At 37.2% G+C, this 13,107-nt stretch overlaps 1 protein-coding gene across 1 annotated transcript in view; it reads right to left on the reverse strand.

The window, feature by feature from the left end:
- Positions 1 to 13,107, reverse strand: part of LOC107577778 (serine/threonine-protein kinase DCLK1-like) — a 56,798-nt gene that overhangs the window by 20,077 nt on the left and 23,614 nt on the right. Inside the window, exon 5 of the mRNA XM_016263817.1 lies at positions 9,083 to 9,190. Coding sequence (XP_016119303.1) covers positions 9,083 to 9,190 — 108 coding nt within the window. The remainder of the gene's footprint in view (positions 1 to 9,082; positions 9,191 to 13,107) is intronic.

Genomic DNA, 13,107 nt, shown 5'->3' on the forward strand with positions numbered 1-13,107 from the left:
TATATGAAGAGTTTATTTGCAAAAACATAACTAAGATAACATAAAAATCATGTTTTTTATTATGTTATCATGTTTTTATTGTGTGTTATTGTGTTAGTTAGCTGTTTTTTTTTTTGTTTGTTTTTTAACCTAGTCAAAATAACCCAACTGCTGTTTGATTGAGATTAACTGGAATGCACAATGAAAAAACATGATTTCTGAGAATTGTTAAACACGGAGTTATCTGTTTTTGCAAATGAACTCTTCATATATATTTATTACATTTTATATTATCATCTCATACATGGATCGGCATTTTCTATAATGTCTAATTCTAAATCAAAATACATATCTGATATGACTTAATATATAATTAGCATCAAACAAACAATATAATTAATATTCTCAAGGATTAAAGTTATTTTAAAAGTTAATTAAAATGATTGCACAACCATCAATTAGGTGGCGATATGCACTAAGCATATAAATGACCATTGAACAAAAGAAGAAGAAAGAAACAGCATGGTGCGCTTTTTCTTAGCGTCCGTTTCTATAGTGACTCGTCGATTCGTCGCTCTGTTGAGAATGTCTTGAGGCTTAACCAGGAACATACTCTGAGTTGAATGAACTTACTCCCGGATGCGTTTTTGGAACCACATACCTCGAGTAAGCAAGGTTTGGGGTTAATCAATCGAAAGTTCAGGGTTTAGCTGACAGTAAGTTAACTGTGCTTTCTGGAATACACCCCAGGACCTCATTAAAGGTTATTGCTCTTGATATTTTAATGATTATTAATGTCGATTAATAGAAGGTTTTTATTTATTTATTTTTAAATTTTTTGTAGGGGAAAATTCCCGTCATATTCTGGCTACAGACAAAACAAGCCAAGAACCGTTCATGAATATGTTTATTGCTTTTTACAAATTGGAAAATGAAGACTTCACATTGGTACACGAAACATTTCGGTAGCACGAAAAACAAAATGGTTATTCAAACTGGGAATAAATTATATCAAGAAAGCGAGCAAAAGAACACTGAAGCAGTCCAAGACTTCAGTCTAATGTGATTTATGCACGTTCATAAAAACTCGTGAGCAAATCTACTGTAAATTTAATGCTGCAATCAACACTTTTCATTCATTTCACTTTTCACTTAAATTGTGATAGCCGTAATAGATCTAGCTTAATTCTGCAGGGGTATTTTTTGCCCCCTTATCTTGATTTTGGGGGGCATTTTTGCCCCAAGCCCCTGTTTATTTCTGACCCTGTTGGGAATCAAGTATAAGTTTTAAAAAAGAATTGATTTTGATAAAAATTCCTCATATTATCACACCCTGAATAATAACAGATGAGCATAAGAAGGTTTGACAGCTCAAACATCTATTTTCACGACTGCAAGTAATTGAACATCACGTTCATAACCAAAGTGGAGATTGAATGCATTCCCCACTCCCTTCATAAATACACAAACATAAATGACTGCAGCTATAGAGCATGTTACAGCACCGAGACTACTGGGAGAATGGCCATATTTTATGTATGGGATATGTGTTCAGCAAAGTTTATAATACAAATATAAATTTTGACACTAAAAAGAGAGAAATGACTCTTGAGTTTGCTCTTGTGTAACATGCTCAGCTGTGGGAGGATGGATCCAGTGATGTGACCTCTCTCATCTCTCCTCCTCTCTCTCTCTGCTGTTTACTTCTCTCTTTTTCGCACCAGGTGCAGTTTGGTCCGCTGTTTGCATCTGACCCTTTGTCCATAATTCAAAACGAGGATATGATACAAAAGGGACCGTGAAAGAGGCACAGTGTCCTCCCCTGATATACCCCTGTCCTGATCTAACACTCCCACTACAGCTGAGCAGAAATAACTTCTGTGTGAATATGAATGACTTATGATCCGTCACAAAAGAGATGATTATGTTTTTAGGGCTGTTAATCGATCCAAGTTTTTGTAAATTAAATTCATTACATCTATCAATATGTGCAGAAAAAATGCCCCCAAAGACAATTCAAAGAGGAGAAAATCAATGAATAGACATAAAAAAAGGCTTTTTTTGCCATCAATTACAACATTGCAAAGCAGAAAGCTGTGTGTTTGCAATAAACAAATCCATCATTAAGATGTTTTTTTACTTCAAATGAGTCCTCTATCCATAATATTGCTTTCTCCAGTGAAAATGTAATCTCGTATGAATCAGGAGTGAAATATGCACAGACCAAGCTCCATTTACAAGCAAAAACAGTTCTAAACAAATGTTAGTGGATTTTAATGTGAGACTTTCTATAGCTTATCTTATCATCTATATCCTGAGAGGAGTGAATTTCAGCACATTTTCAATTTTGGGTAAATTGTTCCTTTAAGTCAATATGTCAACTATGAGATGTTCGAATAATGAGAAATGATAGTGAAATTTTAAAAAGTAAAGTTGTAATTACATGAATGAATTACATAAAGTATATAGAGTGCTTGGCAAAAAAAATGAACACTTTATATGTTTACACAAATTACGCAATACACTATATATAAAAACACTTCTGCATTATTAAAATATATGGAGCATCCAGACTGTGGTTGTGCCTGTCCTCTGGGGTGCTCAGAGCTCCATTCTGAGAGCAGAGCAACTTGCTCAGAGTACATTCAAGCAAGCACATCTGTCTCACAGTGGATATCATTTTTAATGAAATTTCTATTTACGGTGCATCTATGTGATATGCACGACAGGGTTTCAGAGAAGAGCCAGACAGAGTGGACCAGGATACAGTAATATCAGTCTCTGTGCAATAAGGGCTATGAAAAATTAATTCCATCACTGACAAATAAACACGACTTTTCATACCATTTTTATTGCAAAGAGTGATACACACAGATAAAGTAGATAATGATTATGTTTATGTTAGGGCCAATATTATACATCTATACTGTTTAGACTTTTTCTTTTTAATTAGCATTCCTATTGTGGGCTCTAATCTACAATTGACATGCTTCTGATGAAATCAGGGTTCACAACATTATATACTCTTAAAAGTAAAGGTTCTTAATTGGCATTGATCCTTAAAGAACCTTTAGCATCCATGAACTTACCGTTGTTCAAAAAGGTTGTTTATTATTAAGGTTGGACATTTTATTATCCATAGGGAATTGACAGGATTGGAAAAGTGGGTGTTAGCCCATAAACTCTGACATTGACATTAAGCAGCATTTAATTAGAGAACTAACTACAGCGGCTAGAAACAATCATTACTGACAAAAGCCTGAAATGTTCCTGTAGCTCAAACAGTAGAGAATGGTGCTAGTAATGGTGCTCAATTCCCAGGGAACGCATAAACTGATCAAATGTGTGCAATACTGAATGCAGTACAAGTCACTTTGAATTAAAAAAATGCCAAAAGTATAAATGTTAACCAGTGTGCAGCTTACACTCTGAGAAAAAAATCCATAGAGAAATAGAAAAGGTACTGGTAGGATTTTATCTGTTAAGTTTACGGACATTTCCTTTAACCATAAAGCACCTATGAAAAATCAATGCGCTATAGTTCCTTCATAATTACACAGTACGTTGGACCCTATTTTTATGAACTTTTCTTTTAGAGTTTAGCTAATATTTATTAAAAGAGTCAGGTCACCTTTATTTACATGGCACTTTATACAGTACAGTTTGTTTCAAATCAGCTTCACCGTAATAAACAGAAAAATAACAATCAATGATGCAAACTTCATTAAATATGAGACAAATCGAAATTCTGCTGCAAAGTTGCTCTAACAAGACAGCGGTGTCATTATTCAGCTCAAGTCAATTCAGTGTTGGTTCAGTTCAGGTCAATAACTGTAAAGTTCATCAATTATGAAATGAGTTCAGATTCAGCTATAAGCAGCTCTACAGAAGACAGTAGTGTTGTTATTCAGGTTGGGACAGTTCAGTATCAGTGTCGATGTTGCAAAATTCATCAATTATGAGACAAAGTCGATTCAGCTATAAATCAGCTCTACATAAAACAATTGATCCATTCAGCTGAATTCAATTCAAGTTTTGTTCTCATCCGATAGTGTTGGTGCAGTCAAATTGATAATATTACTGGATATTTAAAACTCATATCTTGGAACCATGTGAAAGAAGTTAATACACTTTGATTAAAGGTGATATATCATGAAAATCTGACTTTTCCAGGTTTTAAGTGCCATAATCAGGTCCCCGGTGCATCTACCAACCAAGGAAACGTGAAAAAGATTAACCCAGTAACTTTGTTTTGGGAAGCCTTTTTCTGCAAGCGTCTGAAAAACGAGCGCGTCTGATTTCGCTCCCTTGGTGACGTGGCAAAGGGATCTCTTTATAATATTACCGCCCCTTAATCTGTAAGTTTCCACCCACGGCGCCATCATTGTGATTTTGCAAGCGACAACGGTGTACCAGTTCTAATGCCATGGCGAAAGTTTGAGCAAAACATACTAACTGTTCTGTCTTTGGGTGTACAGACGAGAACAAAACACTATTTAGATTCCCAGCCTCAGAGGAGACAAGAGAGCAGAGGATTTATTGATTTATTTACTGTATATTGCTGCTGCCACACAGATCTAAAATAAACATGTGATTTATTTCCCAGCTGTTTACCTTCACAGACATAACCGACTGTTTTTGTAACTCATGTGTTTTTAATGAGAACTTAGTTTAGCACTCACATGCTGTGACAGCCGCTTTCTGTCCGTGTGCTTCGGTTGTGTGCTATCAGAAAACCGGATATCAGATGTTTAAACTCATATGGTTTAAAACACCTGATTTCAGCGCGATAAACATGATAATCAGAACCAAAACAGTTGTTTTTTAGCAGGTCCGAGCTGTAATGGTGCAGCTCTATTCTGGAAAAGGGGGCGGGGAGCAGCAGCTCATTTGCATTTAAAGAGACAGGCCCAAAAAACAGTGTGTTTCTCCTTCCACTCAAAATAGACATTTTCAAAATGATATAATAAATGATCTGTGGAGTATTTTTGAGCTGAAACTTCACAGACACATTCTGGGGACACCAGAGACTTATATTACATATTGTAAAAAGGGGCATAATGTCTCCTTTAAAAATATAAAAATGAGTAATTAACTTTTTTTCTGTGGAATAACGTCCACAGATGAATCACACATACAATAAGACAAGGAACATACATTAACAAACTCCAGTTTTCCTGCAGTAGGGCACATGCTAATGGTTAAATGAGGTGTTTGTGGGTTTGTCAGTAACAAGCTGTGCGACTAGAATTACACAGTAAGAATAATAACAAGGTCTCTCAATTTGAGTGACAGGAGCAGCTCTGCATTTCCTGAGGACAGTGAGCCAGCGGTGTTTGGAGCTGATTAGAGATTATTCTCTGGTGCTCTAATTAAAGATTACTCTCTAGATAAACTACTCAGATAAAAATTCGGTCGACTACAAGGCCAAGCTCATCCATCCAAATTCAAAGGAAAGCTTAACAGAAATTCGGGAGGCAAACGACCTAATATTATAGATCAGAAATCCATTGGAAGGATGCCTTCAGTAAAGGACAGGCAGAGAAGGATGCAGATGCAGTCTGTAATGTGAACGGCACAGATGAGCACCATCTCTGCCGGCCCACACAGCTGTTGATAAATATGACGGAGAGAGGCTGCTTATGTCTGTCTCACTGTGTCTCCTTTGTTAAAGCACCTCTAAATGTGTTGTCAAGCTCTACACTTGATTGCGCCACTCAAACTGTGAATAATCCGTAGGATGACATTGGCTTTGGTTTTTCGTTGTGTTAAAAAAACAAAAGGCTTCTCGTAACTGTATACAAACAGTACATCAGTGCCATTTGTGTAGAAATTCATCAGGTAAAGTGTGTTCATGTGTGTTTAAAGGTGTGCAGGCCACTCTCAACCAGAAATCAATGTGCTATACTTAGCCTGATAGGGTGTATTATATAAACAGCACTCATACAGCGAGCGGCTTCATCAATCGGCTCTCTAAAGTAAGCACAGACCTTTCTGCAAATCGCTTATCTGATTCATCCCAAGAAATATCTCACATTTGACCTACGCTGTCTGACATATTACAAGAGAGATGTCTGTTTATCAGCCAGTCTGTTTGATCCTTTCAGTGATGGGAATTTTTGGTATATTAACTGTCAGCTTTTGCAGTAGATGTGAATAAAGTGCCATTGACTACAACCCAGAAGAAGCAACAACTAAAACGCAACGCAACAGCTACAAAATTGCAATTGCAATCATATCTGTCCACTGGTTGTGCCTTGCTGAGAAAGTACAGGACGCCTCCGCTGTGTATACTGCCCACGCCAGTGTGGGACTCCTAGTAGGAGAGCGAGCAATAAAGACGATATAAGGCGTGTATTTATATGCTTTAGATTCGGGTGGAGGCTAAATTAAATAACTGAAAAGTTTAGTAAGGCAGGGGTTTTTAACCTTTAGAGAGCCACGGACCACAAACCCAGACTCTCATCCGACCCTGGGACCCCCAGAATTAAAAAGTTGAGATTTTCTCATCCACACTTAATGATAATTTCCATTAAGAACATTAACTGACATTACTACATGAAATAAAAAATATAATGAATAATTATAAAAAATAATTATATAAAAAACAGATCATTGCATAGAGAAATACCTAAAATTGAATATTCTGTCATCATTTTCTCACCTTCATATCATTCCAAACCTGTATGACATCCTTTCTTCTGTGGAACATAAAAGAAGGTATTTTGAAGAATGTTCCGACTGTTTTTGTTCAATACAGTGAACAAAACAACACTGGAGCCTGCTGACCTTGAAAAAAAAATCTTTCAAAATGCTTCAAAATATCTTCTTTTGTGTTCCATAGAAGAAGGAAAGAACGTTCGGAATGACAACAGCGTAAATGAAGACAGAATTTTAATTTTGGGGATAATATATCCCTTGATTTTTTTTTATTGCTCAATATGATACAGAATTTAATATAGTCAGAGAATGTGGAAACACACCTCAATTTTATTGTAAACATATGCAATTTGGTGCAGTTGCTGATATTTATCTAGCTAAAAAGTCAAATGAAACTGCTTATAATGTAAATCAATGAGATCTTTATAACAGTTAAAATGATAAAATGTATTAAAGTTCAAATAAACAGGCTATTGACATAAAATGCATAAATATCAGTTGTCACTCTATATCTCACAAATAATATGTCTTTGTAAAATGATATTTAAATGCTTACAGGTGCATCTCAGTAAATTAGAATGTCATGGACAAGTTCATTTATTTCAGTAATTCAACTCAAATTGTGAAACTCGTGTATTAAATAAATTCAATGCACACAGACTGAAGTAGTTTAAGTCTTTGGCTCTTTTAATTGTGATAATTTTGGCTCACATTTAACAAAAACCCACCAATTCACTATCTCAACAAATTAGAATACTTCATAAGACCAATAAAAAAAACATTTTTAGTGAATTGTTGGCCTTCTGGAAAGTATGTTCATTTACTGTACATGTACTCAATACTTGGTAGGGGCTCCTTTTGCTTTAATTACTGCCTCAATTCGGCGTGGCATGGAGGTGATCAGTTTGTGGCACTGCTGAGGTGGTATGGAAGCCCAGGTTTCTTTGACAGTGGCCTTCAGCGATCAAAGCTCTGTAGTTTTTATTGTGGGGGGGACAATACATTGATGACTGAGAGAACAAATGATGCATCATATTTGATACTCACATTTTAACAATTTTTCTAAAAATGATGTTTGGATAATCAAGTAAACCTCAGTTGCTTCAATCCAGTAAATGTCCGTCTTGAAATATTACTTAAAGTACAAAATGTATTATTACATTTACTTTTGCAAAGTTTTGTTATTCATATTGATAATTTAGAGGCTTTATTAATATCCGTATAAAATATGATAGGCTTTATGGGTTAAGAACATTAACTAACACTGGCACATTTTATAACACTTAGTTAGACAATAGGTATAAGTGGGATTCAAATACAAGAATATCCTGTTTTATCCAGCCTATTCTCTCCATGGACCTTCAGAGACCAGTATGGACCTCTGAATGAAAACCTTGGAAGCTTTTAGATTAACATAAAAAGTGTAATGTCTGTAACTTTTTAATTTCTTGGCACTTTCTTTTAAAACCATTATCAATCTTTGCACACCGCAGTGAATTTATCCTAAAACCAGACCGGGCAATGAAACCTTTGCAAACATGAGTCAACCTGACATATTCTCCCTCAACCTGTAGGGGTTTCTCATAGGATTAACGGGCTGAATGGTGAAAATGAATGACTGGCACACCGAGCACTCGAAGCAAACCCGATTCCTCGCTTTTATGGTTCATGTCTGCGAGTGTCTGCTGAGAGCCAGCCGTCTGACTAGAAGTGATGAGTCGCACTCTCTGAGCCTGCCTCCGCTAAGCTTGCCAAACAGGAAGGGATGCCCATATATGGGCAACTCTATTGTCTCCAAGCCACAGTTCCCTTAGCCTGCGTCTCCATGACGACTGGATAGAACAATTTGAACTCTGGATTTAATCCATACACTACCATAATGCTTATGCCGTTAGTTTTTGTATATGGAGTACCATGTATGGAATATGAACATGGTAATAATGGCATATATCAAAGCAGCCCGCATAGTGCCTATAATTCAGATCACACACAACAGTATTCATTGCACAACAGTTGATGTGGATCTGCAGGACTGAGTCACACTACCCCCCTCCATCTCTCTCTCTCTCTCTCTCTCTCTCTCTCATCACCCCATCTACCTCCCTCCCCCATGCCTCAATATCTCGTATCTCTCGTCTTTGACTCCTCTCCATCGGGATGCGCCCTTGTGAATCAGACAGCTATATCTGAACGCAAACACACTCCGCTCCAAAGGTGCACAGGCAACGAGGGGTGCTTTATTACTCGGAGAGTTGTCACACATGCATGACTTCCTATTAGTTTGTTTATTATCTGATGTGTGAAGTTAATTACCTTTTTTTTTTAACAAACGTTCAACTGAGAGCAAATGTTTGAGAAGGGGGTTCACGTGTACACAGGAAACTACTCAGAGAAGCATTTGCTGTTGCATAAACATGCATGTACAAGCACATATAAATGTTACCTGATCCAGAAGGAGACTTGCTGTGTCTGAAAAGGGCGAGACTTCTAGGAGAGCTTCTGTTTAGAGACCCTATCTTCCCATAGGATGTTGATTTCACCACTCTGCACTCTGTCACACAGCAAAATCACATTAGATAGATAGTGAGGTCTAAAAGTCAGGCACTGATGAAATTACTTCTATTTGGCAGTGGAAAAATTAATGCATTTTTAAAAAATTTAGATTTTGGTATGTTTCATCTAAGCAAAGATGGACACACATAGCACACAGCATGGTAAACATTGAAGCTCAAATTAGATTTGTTCTATCATATCACGTGAGTTTCCATGTTTGCGATATGCAATGCTCTCTATGCATGTGTTTTTATGTGAATAAAAGTCTAAATTACACTGAACAAAATTATAAACGCAACACTTTTGTTTTTGCCCCCATTTTTCATGAGCTGAACTCAAAGATCTAAGACTTTTTCTATGTACACAAAAGGCCTATTTCTCTCAAATATTGTTCACAAATCTGTCTAAATCTGTGTTAGTGAGCACTTCTCCTTTGCCGAGATAATCCATCCACCTCACAGGTGTAGCATATCAAGATGCTGATTAGACAGCATGATTATTGCACAGGTGTGCCTTAGGCTGGCCACAATAAAAGGCCACTCTAAAATGTGCAGTTTCACATACACATACATTCAAAATGCCATCAATAAAATGTACCTGTGTTCGTTGTCCATAACATATGCCTGCCCATACCATAACCCCACCGCTACCATGGGCCACTCGATCCACAACGTTGACATCAGCAAACCACTCACCCACACGACGCCATACACGCTGTCTGCCATCTGCCCTGTACAGTGAAAACCTTTGGTTATGCAAACCGATTGTTGCAGCAGCTGTCCGGGTGGCTGGTCTCAGACGATCTTGGAGGATAGGCCTTTTGTGTACATAGAAAAAGTCTTAGATCTCTGAGTTCAGCTCATGAAAAACAAAAGTGTTGCGTTTATAATTTTATTCAGTGTAAATCTTTTCATCATATAAAGTGATCTCATCTATTCACAAGGTTTGGATTTAACTGATTTATATGGATTTCTTTTATGACGCCTTGATGTCCTTTTTGGATCTATTCAGTTGTGGTTCCCTGAACTTTCATTAGAGGGACAGAACCTCTCAGGATTCATTAGTAAAAGATGACAATTTTCATTTTTGGGTGAACTATCCCCAGGAAGGAAGGAAGGAAGGTCTGGAATGACATGAGGATGAGTAAATGGTTCTGCCATTAAATATGGGTGATTAAATATGGTTATGTCAAACATATTGTGCTCCATTAATGAATTTTACAATATTACATCAGTAGTAAATGTTAAATCAATAGCTGACTGCTTAATTTTCATTATTTCAACAGCTTTTCCTACTGTATATCCCACTACCAAATGAATGTCTAGTTCGATTGTCATCTCAAATCCTCTTTAAAAGTCCTCTAAAACTCAAACTCAAACTCTGCCTGAAGATAATCCTTAAACTGAAGCGCTAAATTAATCCTCCTTTAAAAACAGTCTGCTTATTGAAGCACATTTATGCAAGTGTGATCAAAAAGATGGCAGCGCTAAAAGTGAGGAAAAGGCCTTAACCCTAAACAGAGATCAGAGACTGTAGATTAAATTAGATTCTCTGCAGATTAAGTGCTGCTCATATTATCGCATGCTCCGTGTTTATATATCCCATTTTTGCTTTTGCTGCAATAACCCTGTGTGCATAATGCATTGAGAGAGCAATAAGACTGTGACACCAGGTATGACAGTAAATGCCACAGTCTATTAAGGCAGGATTTCTTGAAGGGCAGGAGCCACTTCACTCTCTGTTTCTATGGAGTTACATATAGATAGAAAGTTCCAGCACTTAACTCTCCAGTACTAACAAATCCATTTCTTTTATAAGACACAGTCTTGTTTTAAAAATATGCTTTCTCACAATTGTTAATAACAGCCTTACATAATCAACGATTCAACAACGATTTCATAACTTGTGAGTATTATGTATCAAATAAAAATTAACATGATATATCACTGCCAGTGTGCAGTTATGGGCTACCATTCTGCTCATATTAAATATGCGTCCTCCAGGGAAATCATTGTCGTCAAAGGCTGCCATTTTGGCTCCATCCATCTCGCCATCGGCATGCTTCATATGTTCCTCTCGGCTCTGATCAGAACTCATTAGAGTGGCATGTGTTCCTCTACTAGTGCCTGTGTAATTAAACCTCTACTCATGATTGACTGCACTCGCTCTAATTCAATGTGATAAACCATTCGACATTCATTAAATTTGTTCTGTACAGTGGATCTGTAACTCGGTTAGAGCCATTTATCTGTCAGATAGACAGTCCGATAGAGATGGATGGATGGATGGACAGAGAGATAGCTAGAGACACACACAGACGATAGACAGACAGACAGATAGATGTATAGATAGATAGAGAGAGAGAGAGTGAGAGAGAAAGACAGAGCGAGACATACAGTGGGTAAAAAAAAAGAAAAGAAAAGAATCACCCCCTTTTAAAATAATCACATTTTGTTGCTCTGCAGCCTGAAATGAAGACGGACACAGTTTTTGTTTCATCCAGCTGTATTTACAGTGCAACTTACAACATCCAAGTGAAAGATATAACACCAACATGTAATAAAAAAAATAAAAAAATAAACAACAATAATCACTGAGTTGGAAAAAGGATCACCGCCTTGTGTCAGTATTTTGTTGAAACACCTTTTGCTTTAATGACAGCCTTTAGTCTGTTATGATATGCTTCTACTAACTTTGCACATCTAGACTTTGCAATATTTGCCTATTCTTCTTTGCAGAACTGCTCAAATTCAGTAAAAATTTGATGGTGACCTTTTGTGGAATGCAGTCTGAAATAATTTCACATATTTTCATTGGGGTTTAAGTCTGGGCTGTCTTGGCCATGCAAGGGCATTCACCTTTTTCACCCCCATAACAGGATATCACCACCTCCATGCTTTACTATAGGAATGCTGTTATTTGGATGGTGAGCTGTATTGGATTTCCGCCAGACATATTGTTTGGCGATGAGGCCAAATAATTCAATTTTAGTCAATTTTAGTCTGCCTCAGAATCTTCAAGGTGCATTTTGGCAAAGCTTAGACGTGCCTGCATGTGGCCTTTCTTGAGGAGTGGCTTTTTTCTTGCACCCCTCCCATACAAGCCACATTTGTGGAGAATTTGTGATATTGTTGTCACATACACACAATGACCACTTTGTCATAAATTTATCATTAAACCAGTTTCCTCCTGGCTTTTTCATCCAGTTTGGAGCAACGTCCTGATCCAGGGAGGGTCTGTGTTGTACCAAATACCTTCCACTTCTTAATAATAGACTTCACTGTTCTAGGCATTGATAAATCACGGAGATCTTTTGACAGTGCCTTGCCACCCATAATTGATTGTTTGTTTCAGTTGCACTACCAAGAACTGAAATGCTCCAGGAAAGCTCTGTTCATACTGAACTAATCAAAATGACCACAGCTGATCACAGCTTTGTGTGCCGTTGAGAAGGTGATTCGCTACACCTGATTTACAAGTCATTTTTAGGAGGGGGAGTGATCCTTTTTCCAACTCAGTGATACTTTTTTTTTTTTTTTGACATGTTGGCATTATATCTTTCACTTGGATGTTATAAGTTGCACTGAGTAAATACAGCTGGATAAAACAAAAACTGTGTCTGTCTTCATTTCAGGCTGCAAAGCAACAAAATGTGATTATTTTAGGGGGGTGTGTTGATCCTTTTCTATACCCACTGTATAGAAAGATGGATGGCTGGACAGAGGGAGAGATAGAAGAAGAGAAAGCTACAGACTGACAGACAGACTGATGAATTCAGGGAGAAGGTTTAGGGTCCCACTGTGCAGGTACAATAGGTATACATATAATTTTATTCCGTTGTCAATTAAATTTTTAAATGATCAAAAGGGAATGTATTCTGTGGGCGTGGGGGGGGGGGGGGGGGGGATTAGGGTG

The sequence above is a fragment of the Sinocyclocheilus grahami genome, unplaced genomic scaffold (assembly GCF_001515645.1).
Source record: "Sinocyclocheilus grahami isolate Dianchi unplaced genomic scaffold, SAMN03320097.WGS_v1.1 scaffold32.1, whole genome shotgun sequence".
NCBI lineage: Eukaryota > Metazoa > Chordata > Actinopteri > Cypriniformes > Cyprinidae > Sinocyclocheilus > Sinocyclocheilus grahami.